The 12,770-nt window shown below is 39.1% G+C and overlaps 1 protein-coding gene across 2 annotated transcripts in view; it reads right to left on the reverse strand.

Moving 5' to 3' along the window:
* Positions 1 to 12,770, reverse strand: part of KAT6A (lysine acetyltransferase 6A) — a 107,004-nt gene that overhangs the window by 38,334 nt on the left and 55,900 nt on the right. The window contains exons 4-8 of one of the 2 annotated variants that reach the window (XM_061134684.1): positions 12,387 to 12,502; positions 11,531 to 11,612; positions 9,503 to 9,638; positions 7,853 to 8,169; positions 5,413 to 5,531 (exon numbers count right to left, since the gene is read on the reverse strand). In XM_061134684.1, coding sequence (XP_060990667.1) covers positions 5,413 to 5,531; positions 7,853 to 8,169; positions 9,503 to 9,638; positions 11,531 to 11,612; positions 12,387 to 12,502 — 770 coding nt within the window. The remainder of the gene's footprint in view (positions 1 to 5,412; positions 5,532 to 7,852; positions 8,170 to 9,502; positions 9,639 to 11,530; positions 11,613 to 12,386; positions 12,503 to 12,770) is intronic. The other variant, XM_061134685.1, reaches the window with a different exon arrangement.

Genomic DNA, 12,770 nt, shown 5'->3' on the forward strand with positions numbered 1-12,770 from the left:
AATCCAAGAGGGAGACATAATTGTAAATATCTATGCACCCAACATAGGAGCATCTCAATACATAAGACAAACATGAACAGACATAAAAGGAGAAATTGACAGTAACACAATAATAATAGGAGACTTTAACACCCCACTCACACCAATGGACAGATCATCAAAACAGAAAATTAATAAGCAAACAGAAGTCTTAAATGATACATTAGATGAGATGGATCTCATTGATATCTTCAGGGCATTCCAACCAAATGCAGAAGACGACACCTTCTTCTCAAGTGCACATGGAACACTCTCCAGGATAGACCACATCTTGGGTCACAAATGAAACCTCAGTAAACTTAAGAAAACTGAAATCATATCAAGCATCTTCTCCAACCACAACACTATGAGACTAGATATCAATTTCAAGAAAAAAAAAAGTGCAAGAAACACAAACCCATGGAGATTAAACAACATGTTTTTAAATAACTAATAGGTTACTGAAGAAATCAAAAGGGAAATAAAAAAATTTCTAGAAACAAATGACAATGAAAACACAACAACTCAAAACCTATGGGATGCAGCAAAAGCAGTTCTAAGAGGGAAGTTTATAGCAATACAATCCTACCTCAAGAAACAAGAAAAACATCGAATAGACAACCTAACTTTACACCTAAAACAACTGGAAAAAGAACAAACAAACCCCAAAATTAGTAGAAGAAAAGAAATCATAAAGATCAGAGCAGAAATAAATGGAAAAGAAAGGAAAGAAACAAGAGTAAAGATTAATAAAGCTAAAAGTTTGTTTTTTGAGAAGATAAACAAAATTGACAAACCTTTAGCCAGACTCATCAAGAAAAAAAAAAAGAAGAATCAAATCAACAAAATTAGAAATGAAAAAGGAGAGCTTACAACAGACAATGCAGAAATGAAAGGATTATAAGAGACTATTATTAACAACTCTATGGCAATAAAATGGATAACCTGGAAGAAATGGACAGATACTTAGAAAAGTTCAATCTTCCAAGACTGAACCAGGAAGAAATAGAAATTATGAGCAACCCAATGACAAGAACTGAAACTGAAGCTGTGATCCAAAATCTCCCAAAAAACAAAATTCCAGGAACAGATGGCTTCACAGGAGAATTCTGTCAAACATTTAGAGAAGAGCTAATGCCTATCCTTCTAAAACTTCCAAAAAATTGCAGAGGAAAGAACACTTCCAAACTCATTCTACAAGGCCACCACCTCCCTGATACCAAAACCAGACAAAGACAACACAGAGAAAGAAAACTACAGGCCAATATCACTGATGAACACAGATGCAAAAATCCTCAACAAAATTTTAGCAAATTCAGCAACACATCAAAAAGCTCATACACCATGATCAAGTTGGGTTTATTCCAGGAAGGCAAGGATTCTTCAATATACGCAAATCAAATCAATGTGATACACCATATTAATAAATTGAAAGATAAAAACAGTATGATAAGACCATATGATAATCTCAATAGATGCAGAAAAAGCCTTTGACAAAATTCAACACCCATTTATGATTAAAACTCTTCCAAAAATGGGCACAGAAGAAACCTACCTCAACATAGTAAAGACCATATATGATAAGCCTACAGCAAACATTATTCTCAATGGTGAAAAATCAAAAGCATTCCCCATAAGATCAAGAACAAGACAACAGTGTCCACTTTCACCACAATTATTCAACATAGCTCTGCAAGTCTTAGTTATAGCAATTGGAGAAGAGAAAGAAATAAAAGGAATCCAGATTGGAAAAGAAGTAAAGCTCTCACTGTTTGCAGATGACATGATACTGTACATAGAAAACCCTAAAGACAGTATCAGAAAACTGCTACAGCTAATCAGCGAATTTAGCAAAGTTGCAGGATATAAAATCAATACACACAAATCACTTGCATTTCTATACACTAACAATGAAAAATCAGAGAAATTAATGAATCAATCCCATTCACCACTGCAACAAAAAAAATTAAATATCTAGGAGTAAACTTACCTAAGGAGACAAAAGAACTGTACACAGAAAATTATAAGACACTAATCAAAGAAATCAAAGATGACATAAACAGATGGAGAGATAGTCCATGTTCCTGGGTAGGAAGAATCAATACTGTGAAAATGACTATACTACCAAATGCAATCTACAGATTCAATGCAATCCCTATCAAATTACCAATGGCATTTTTCACAGAACTAGAACAAAAAATTTCACAATTCATATGGAAACATACAAGACCCCGAATAGCCAAAGCAGTCTTGCAAAAGAAGAATGAAGCTGGAAGAATCAACCTTCCTGACTTCAGATTATACTACAAAGCTACAGTCATTAAGACAGTATGATCCTGGCACAAAAACAGAAATACAGACCAATGGAACAAGATAGAAAGCCCAGAAATAAACCCATGCACCTATGGGTACCTTATTTTTGACAAAGGAGGCAGGAATATACAATGGGGCAAAGACAGCCTCTTCAATAAACAGTGCTGGGAAAACTGGACAGCTACAAGTGAAAGAATGAAATTAGAACACTTCTTAATACCACACACAAAGATCAACTCAAAATGGACTAAAGACCTAAATATAAGACCAGAAACTATAACACTCTTAGAGGAAAACACAGGCAGAACACTTGATGACATAAATCAAAGCAAGATCCTCTATGACCCACCTCCTGGAGTAACAGAATTAAAAACAAAAGTAAACAGTGTGGGCAAGTGGGAGCTAATTAAACTTAAAGGCTTTTGTACAGCAACGGAAACTACAAGCAAGGTGAAAAGACATCCCTCAGAATGGGAGAAAATAATAACAAGTGAAACAACAAAGGATTAGTTTCCAAAATATACAAGCAGCTCATATAACTCAATACCAGAAAAACAAACAACCCAATCAAAAAGTGGGGAAAAGACCTAAACAGACATTTCTCCAAAGAAGACATATAGATGGCTAACAAACATATGAAAAGATGCTCAACATCACTCATTGTTAGAGAAATGCAAATCAAAACTACAGTGAGATATCACCTCACACCAGTCAGAATGGCCATCATCAAGAAGTCTACAAACAATAAATGCTGGAGAGGATGTGAAGAAAAGGGAATGCTCCTGCACTGTTGGTGGGAATGTAAATTGATACAGCCACTATAGAAGACGGTATGGAGATTCTTTAAAAAACTAGGAATAAAAACACCATAAAAGCACCCAGCAATCCCACTCCTACACATATACCCTGAGGAAACCAAAATTGAAAAAGACACATGTTCATTTTTCACTGAAGCACTATTTACAATAGCTAGAACATGGAAGCAACCTAGATGTCCATCAACAGATGAATGGATAAAGAAGTTGTGGTACATACACACAATGGAATATTACTCAGCCATAAAAAGGAAAACATATGAGTCACAGTTCTGATGAGGTGGATGAACCTAGAACCTATTATACAGAGTGAAGTGAATCAGAAAGAGAAGGATAAATATTGTATTCTAATACATATATAAAAAATAATCTAGAATAACGGTACTGAAGAATTTATTTACAGGGCAACAGTGGAGAAACAGACATAGAGAATAGTCTGTGGACATGGGCAGAGGGGAGGAGAGGGTGAGATGTATAGAAAGAGTAACATGGAAACTCACATTACCACATGTTAAATAGTCAACGGGAATTTTTTGTGTGGCTCAGGACACTCAAACAGGGGCTCTGTGTCAACCTAGAGGGGTGGGATGGGGTGGGAGATGGGAGGGAGGTTCAAAAGGGAGGGGGTATATGTACACCTATGGCTGATTCATGTTGAGGTTTGCCAGAAAACAACAAAATTCTGTAAAGCAATTACCCTTCAGTAAAAAAATAAAAAGAAAAAAAATCCAAAAAAAGTGAAGAAACTACTCTCTCCTTTGAATTCCCACTAAACACCATGTAAACTCCTACTAGAGTACCTGTAATACTTTTTTTTAACTTATTGTCAGGAAAAGAACATGCCTTTAGAGGTTAAGCAAGCTGTCTGAAGTAGAAGTCAGTAAAAGACCAAGGCCTGAACCCAGATCCCCCGACTCAAAGCCCAACCTGGTTAAGTCTTAAGATGGTGAAATGTTGAGTAAATGTTTCCTGAATATTTATACTGTTGTTTTTAGTTTTGAAAACTGCATAGGAATGGAGGTGCAGACACAGAGGACAGACTTGCGGAAGCAGTGGGGGGAAGAGAGGGTAGGACAAACTGACACAGCAGCGCCGGCATACACACTGCCACGTGCAAACCAAATCGCTGCCGAGAGGCGGCTGGGTGACACAGGGCGGCCAGCCTGGGCTCTGTGACGGCCTCAACGGGTGGACGGGGTGCGAGGGGGGCTCAGCAGGGAGGGGGTGCATGTACACACACGGCCGATTCCCTGTTGTGTGGCAGAGAGTAACACAACGTTGTAAAGTGACTATCCTCCAATTAAAAAAAAAAACACATAAACAATCTGTTCACTAGTGGGTCTCTGAATCCAAAGAGGTTCACCTACACAACAGGAATCCCCAGCAGTGGCCTATAAATTCTTAATTTCAAGGTAAGAGATAGAACTCAACTTGTCTTATACAGTGAGTTGGTGGCAAAGGAGCAAGACAAAAGATAAACAAAACCCAAGAGTTTTCATGATCCACACCTGCACTTTTCCCATCTTTTCTCCTGCCATTGTCTACACCCTTGTTCTCTGCATTTCAAAGAATACTTCCAAATCTTTGCACTTCCGTTTTTTCCTGATTAATGAGACCCCATTCCTTGTCATCCTGATAAACTCCTTTCCATTTCTAAAACCAGCTCAAGTGGTACTTCCCCTCAATGAATCCTCTCTGACTCCCCAGACAGAAGTACAGGCTTGCCTCCTCTACTCCCCACATTTCATGTATTCTATAATTAAACTGCCACATTAAGGAAATTATCTATTTACAAGTCTCTCCTGGCTGGAGAAGGAATCCTGTCATTTACTTTGGCATCTCCAGGAGCTGGCACATAAGCAGGCTCTGTGTCTGCACATTTATATCTTGCTATGTGTCAACAAAGGATTAAGGCACAAGCATTTAATAAATATTTCCTGAGTTAATGAATATGTGTTTCATCACTTGAGAGAGGTTTGTTTTTTGTTTGTTTGCCAGTCAAATCCTAAACTCTTCTTCATATAAGACAGAAAATAAACCAAGCTCATTTGATACTGGCAGTTAAAGCAATGTGTTTACCTGCAAACCCAAACCAGTTACCACGGGTTTGTTTGGGAAGAACAGCTTAACCACAAACAGTGCACGTGCACAAACCACAGCAGATCAGATGCACAAACACACTACTACCGCGTCACCCACAAGACAAGTAATCCTTTGTTTCTCACCAGGAACAAACTGACTGTCCAATCTGAATACTCAACTTTACCTGCAGTGCTTGTTCTTGGATGTCACGAAATAATTCCATATCCTTCTCAGTCATGATTTCCTGGCTCCCGAAAAGCCGGTCCTCGCTTTCTTGTTTGCCATCCCAGCCATCCTGATTGTCTGCACGTTAAGAAAGGGCTTACATGTTACTGATGCCATCATGAGTTCAGCACACGAACTGGAACAAATTTCAAGTGTCTTAATATTATTTATGTAAAAGAGGACAGCACTAAGCTGACTTCCAGAAAGATACTAGTCAATAAAGGATATGTACACATTGTATCTGCCTTATAGTGAAAACCCTGAATTGAGTTAAAGCTTTTTAAAAGTATTACATAACTAAATTTAAACTTCATTAAACAAGTTTGCATTTCAGCATATACATACATATATTAAAAAAAGTAAAACAGGAAAAAGGTCTAAGGAATATGCAGTCTATTTTGAAATAACAAGAATACAAAACTTTTAACACATGTCAACATGTAAATGTTGCTTTTTCATTCTTTGGTAGTATGGAAGAAGTTTATGTTATAGCAAGACATAATTTTCATCACTTTAGAGCAAAACAAGGAAAGTTTGCTCCTGTTAAAATTCTCAATGATTCCACAGTTCTTCCTAAGGCCAATGCATTCTTATCTCAACAAAATGGTCTATTTCAAGTGGCTATTTTAACTGATGCCCAGTGCCAACTCCTCAACTCGCCTCCCGTTCTGGGTGCCCATTTAAAGCACAAACTCCAAAGCCTGGGGAGCACAGGTGGTAACCCTTTGGGAAAGAACGAGAAATTAAAATAAGCGTTCACTAAATGACGCACCTTCCTCAAATGGGTAGAGACACGAGTGAGAGGAGTACTGGGGTATCAAGCAGCTCATCAGCCTTTGCGTTTGAGAATAACACCAATGTGGTCCTGCCTCTTCTCTGAATGTGTGACAGTTCTCTTAAAAAACCAACTGTATACACAGTTACTCATTTCGTGGAAGAAGAAAAAGGACAGGGGCTCACTTGACGATATTCCTAAACTGAAAAATACACGTCTGATCTGCAGATACTCTGCGCCTTCACTGCCCCCTAGTGCGTGACACAGGGATGCAGGCCCAGATCGGGTACAGCACTCCCCGTGCTACAAGACGGTGCAGGCTGCCTCCTGAACTACAGCTCAGAGAGAAAATGACAGAGCCTGTCAAAGCCAAAGTCATGCCTGAGACTCGGCAATGGTTCTCCACGCACTCGATACATTTGCTCTGATAGAAAATTTCTAACACTTTCCAGTAGACTGTTGTAATAATCTACCTCCAGTGAAATGGTTAATTCAGAAATGCCTTTTATCACCCTCTGCTTTATGAGATTCTTTCCTAAGTCCAACCTGAATGGCCTGCATGTTTTCTCAGATAAATGTACTCAGAGTGGGCCTTATCTTCAGTCTACATGGCTGATAAAGACATGAAAAGTAAAAGCCTAAACTGTAATTTAGTTGATTGCCACTCAGGTGAAAAGTCAATCAATACAGCACAAAAGGGGGGCGGATCTGACAAGGATGAGGATCTTTCCCTCCTGCAGTGGCCCAGTCCATCCTTTACAGAAGCAGGAATGATACAGAGTGGGGAGTACAATCCCCAGTGGGACAGTCGGGGGAAGGAATCAGAGTTCAGACCGCCCCCTGCAGCCCATGAGGCACCACCCGGGCACACACAGCCCGTGACCTCAGAGCCCACTCTCACTCTTCGACTCTGCTCACAGCCCTTTCTACTTCCTTCACACGACTGGGTGCTCTCAGCTCCAGAGCGGTGAGACCAGCTCATCAACACTGTCTCCTCTGACTTGAACTATCTGCTATACTTTTAACTCTTCTTCACAGATCTTATCTAAGCTGAAAATGAGGGAACTTAGCCTGAAACGTAGGCAAATGGTCTAAAGCTGTGGTTCTCTAAGTATAATCCATGAAAAATTACAACTGTATCTGCCAAGATCTGAAGTAAAAAATCAATGAACCTCATCATATTTACAAATAATTTGGTCTTTCACTTATGCTCAGATTAACAACAGTCCATTTATCTACACTCTTTGCAGTTTCCTTCCAGGAATAAAAACAAGCATCATGAAGTTCATCACATGATTTATTTAGTAACTTATGAAATATAAAATTATCCCTGAGTCAAGGTTATACTCCACATTTCTGTAGGTAGATTCTTTGTGCTTCCACCAAAAAAAGCATCTTCTTTTGTCTAAAACTCCTACTTGTCCATTCTCCAGCTTCATCTCTAGGCTCTAAATTCCTGCCATTTTTATCACCTGAGTATCACCTAAATACATGACCTTGAACATATTCTCATATTCCAAGACCAATTTTTAATAAATCAAATATAAATCTACTCCAGGTAAGTAGTGTTATTCCAAATAATAGACTGTGGAATACTTTTTGTTTCCAAGCGAGCAGACTTTACCTGTGGGCCAATCTGAAGTGCTTGGTTTTCTGTTGCCCTTTTTCCTAACTCTGTATTGCTCAGAGTAGTCTACCACTTCCCCCCGAGGCTTCCGCCCATCGGGAGAAGGGGTAAAGAATTTGGTAAGGCCATCGATGAGCCCTTTGGTTTTCTTATTGAACTTCAAGGGGACACTGCCATCTCTGCAGAAGTCCAAGCCATCTATTTGCTCTAGGTATCCTTCTTCTGATGACGACGCTGACTGGCTGGAGAGGGTGATTTTACGTTTCCGACCCCTTCCAGGGCCTGTTCGAACTTTGCTGAAGGGACCTTTTGACCTAAGGAATCAAACAGGGAAAGGGGGAGCTATTAAAAAGAAATCTTTATAAGGTTTCTGTTTAATGCATAACACATAGTAAATATCTACAACTGTATTTTTAAAATCCATATTGTTAAGAATAGTCCATAAACTGTAATAAATATTATATGATTAAGAAGTAATATTATTAGAAACATCCACTTCTGGGAAGCCTATGCATTTTATAATGAAAAGAATCCTAGGCCAGGAGTCAGACAGCATATTTGAGTCATAACTCTGCCACTTACTAGCTGCACATCCTGGGGAAATCACATTCTCTCTAAACAATAGTGTCTTTATCTACACAATGAGAGTTGTACCAGAGAAAACCTAAGACCCTTCCCGGTATGAAGGCTCTTCCTAGGATCTCTGCACCAACTCAGAGTTAGACTCTTACCTCTCAACAATAAGGATGGGTTACTCTCTGCAAGCCAGGATTCAAAAGATCTTTTTATAGGAAAATTAAAGCTTGATTTAAGATTTAAAAGCATGAATTACAGTACTGGTTCTTTGTATTTCAAGCTGCTAATGCCCATTCACTTCAGTTTTATCACCTTCAAGATAGTCTCAAAGTGTAGAAAAGGTGGGTAAATTTTATGAAAGGTTGACAGGCTTAAAGGTAGTTTACATATCATCAAAAGTGAATTACTGGAGAGATACTTCAAAACAAAAGACAAAATTAGCTACTGAATCTTGCTCCACCTCCTCTAGACCTAATCCAGTTTTCTAGTCTACAAGAGATAATTATATTCCTGATTTCTGCTAATAGGTGAAAAAAAAATTCACATTATTTTACTTTAGGACATAGAAATGGAACTTAACTATGACCAATAAGAGAAGCTATCCAGCAATTTGTACATATAACACAAACTACTGAGATAACATTAAGAGAAGAATCTTTGAAATGCTTCAATAACGTAATTTTTTCTTCCTTGTTTTTCAGGTAAAAGAGAAAATTTAAGGTAACAGTTAACAGCCAGACTTTGGTGCCAGCCTGGGGTTTTAATCTCAGTTCAACACTTACTATAAACTATGCAAGTTACTGCTCTATGCTATAGCTTCCTCCTTTGAAAAAATGAGAGTGCCAACAGTTCCTACTCCCGTGGGCTGTCAGGAGAATTAAATGATATAATACACGTAAAGCACTTAGAACAGTGGGTGCCCCGGCCCGCTCGTAAGGGCTCAATAAGCATTAGCCATTATTATTATTATATAAAAGTCAACCTCCTTTTCCAAATGCAAACAAGTGAACCCTGCACTACAGAGAAGGCCCTATCCTCTTCTCCCCTCACCTTGCCACAAGTACAACTTACACCGTGTTTTGTTTCTTTAACCTGTTTTTTGGACGTCCTATTGGATTAGCATAGCGCCGTTTTATCTGTGCTGCCTTCTTCTGTAGAAGTTTTCTTCCTTTTTTCCTAGGTCGACATATCTGACATATCCACATGCCTATAAAGAAAGAAAATTCCACATAAAAGCCCAATAGATATATATCCACTGAAGGAGTTCAGACAGTCTAAGCCAGGAACTCTTAACCTCTTTCAGGTCAAGGACTCTTACTTGAAAATCTGATAAAAGCCCCCAGAAAAACAAACATGAAAACACATACACAGAAAACCCTACAAACAACTGGGAGAGACTCCCGAAGGCCACACACGGCTGAAGTCCACGGGTGCTGACTTCATAGCCAGCACTCATACAGGGGTTTCTAATTCCTATTCTGCAAGAAAAGATGCCAGGTTTCCACAGAGAAATGGTTGAGTCCAGGACTGGAGCGGGGAAAATACAAGATAACCTAGAACAGCTTGTGGTGCCAGAAAATAAAGACGTGCTCAACAGATAATGAAGCCGTGTCAAAATGACCCAGGAGCCAACTTGTAGGAGCTCCCAATGGCCAAATCTGGGTGAACCGAAGGAAAAAGGAATAATCACAGCAATGGACAATAATTCACAGAATAAAGTAAGTATCTATGAACCATAATGATTAAAACAGTTGAATAAATACATGCGAGAAAGTGATCCCTCTTTCTTACAGCTAAATTCCAGTTAGTAAGCGAAGAAGAAATGATGGAAATAAAAAAATCATCACTATGCCAAAAAACACCAGAGTAAAAATTAGCAATAATTGACGCTAAAGGAATTGCAAAGCAAAAAAAAGAGTAATTGTAAGGTGTCTGTCAAGTTCTCCACTATAAACAAGTGACCCAAGTTACCACCACCAGTAAGAAGACAAACTGTACAATACATCCCTGCTGTGATACACCAAGAGGGAACAACCTTTGGGAGAGCTGAGTAAATGGTACAATGAGAACTCTCTGTACTGTTTTTACCATGTTTTTGTAAGTCTGAAATTATTTCAAAATAAAGTGTTTCCTGCTGTAAGCTGCCATAAAACTTCTTTTGTAGACATTAAATACACAGGAATGAAGTCCTAAGAAAATTTCTACTATCTGGAAGGATTCTCAGAAGGCCTCTGCCCACATTTCCAGTAAATGGAAGAGGTAGGAAGAGCGGACACTTGTTCTTCCAGAACATACAAATGTGACTCTTCAAATGGTAACCATCAATAGCCACACAGAGGGCGCAAGTAAAATCCTGAAGTGGAATAACTTGGCTACAACTCGGGCTGGGTCCCTTTCCATCAGCAGGAAACACTTCCTCAAAGAGACAGAAAGTATCTCACAAGCATTTTACTTAAAAAGTCTATAAATCACAAAAACCTGAGTTGAAAATGGAATTTATGATAAGACAAAGCAGAGACGACTAATGATTTTTTTGAAGAAACTGCAAGCATATGATAATGTGGAAGTCCAACCAACAGGCAAGTATATCTCAAGTAAATACCTTTCAGGGAACAAGAGTCAAAAGAATAAAATAACATTTTTAAGCTGTATTCTTCTGATTTGGGCATTTGTTTGCTTGCAAAATATTGTAAATTTTTTTGAGGTTTTCAATAAACCAGAGGCTTTAATAGCTTTAAGCCCCTCAAAGGTGATATAATCAACATGACCTAATAGAGTTTTACTTCTTCAAGAAATAAATATTTCAAAGTATTATAAAAGTAAAGTATTTTGCCCTCTAGCTACAGGGCTGGCAAAAATCGGTAAATGGACACCTTCACCTCATGGATGCGTAAACACTGAAAACAGAGGAAACTAATACTAAACCCACACCACATAAGAACGTCAGGAGACTGTCCCCATCTTTACGGTGACAACTCTCCACTCAAGACAACCCAAAGGAGAAAGAGGCAAGCTATTATTTCACTTTAACAAAGTAGATGAAAAGGCGCTTTCACCAACCTGCCCCTTATCACCTTGATTTCAGAAAGTACTTCTTACCTTTTGGCATCCGAGTGAGTGGCGGATCACAACATTCCATGTGAAAACCCCGGTCACAGGAATCACAAAAGAGCATGTTATCCTAAAGCAGAGAAAGAACAGCTCTGCTCAATCAAATGAAACAGAAACATGTTAGGATCATGACTTCATGAAACCTAGGAGGCTCCTTTCCACAAAGGAGATGAGTTACCCAATAATAAAAGTTCCCTTAATCTGCAGTAGTTGAGTAAATGCATAGCCTGAGTTAGCAAAAGGTTTTGCTTCATCCAACTTTAATAAGGACCTAAAGTTTCATTAGTTCTAAAGAAATGTGCATCCAGTAGCCAGACACAAGCTAACATTTTTAGTCTGCTTTAATAAAAGAGAGAGAAAGATGACTATAATTAATATAACTGATCATTCCTAAATGAATACCTCCATAAGACTCAAATTTCCCAAGTATTTCTTTAAAGTAGCTAGTCTCTCTGCAAACATACAATTAAAGTGCTTTAGTAACTACCAAGAAATCTGGGAATTCCCTGGCAGTCCAGGGGCGAGGACTCTGTGCTTCCACGGCTGGGGGACCCAGGTTCGATCCTTGTCAGGGAACTAAGATCCCATAAGCTGCACAGTTTGGCCAAAAAAACTGGCAAGTGGGGTAGAAAACTGCCTAGAAATTATTCAAGAGTTAGCCAATGCTCGCTCAATCATCACTGAGCAAGTATTCTAGACTAATGATGTGAATTTTTATAAGAGGCTACTATTCTAAACTCCGCTGAACCAAGTGACTGAAAACAATCAAACACACACAGAGGAAAACGCCAGTGGCACACCCTACTCCTAAGTGAAACATACCAATGGAAGGAAAGACACCCACCGCGTTCTTGCCCTGGTCCCGGCAGGAGCTGCACGTCTTGCACTCGATGCACTGCCACCGCAGGGCCTGCACTCTGACCGTCAGCTCCGGGGAGAACTTCAAACAGGACGGGTGACCTGATAAAAGGCGAGAATTGGCAAACGAAGCAATCAAGGGTCATTCTGCAGCTGTGTAAAAGAAATGTTGTCGGAAAAGGCAATTATCTTAAATCGGAACACCGAGGAAAACAAGAAGCTCCTGGAAGCGTGCCACACCCGTCGCATCAGGCCTTGGCGCTCCAGTTCAGTTTTCTGCGTGCCACATACATCACCCCCTCCCAATCTGATTACTAAAAAACTTGAAAAATTCCAAAGTTGTATTAAGGCTGCATTAATTAAAGTACTG

This window comes from Dama dama, chromosome 32 (genome assembly GCF_033118175.1).
Source record: "Dama dama isolate Ldn47 chromosome 32, ASM3311817v1, whole genome shotgun sequence".
NCBI classification, from domain to species: domain Eukaryota; kingdom Metazoa; phylum Chordata; class Mammalia; order Artiodactyla; family Cervidae; genus Dama; species Dama dama.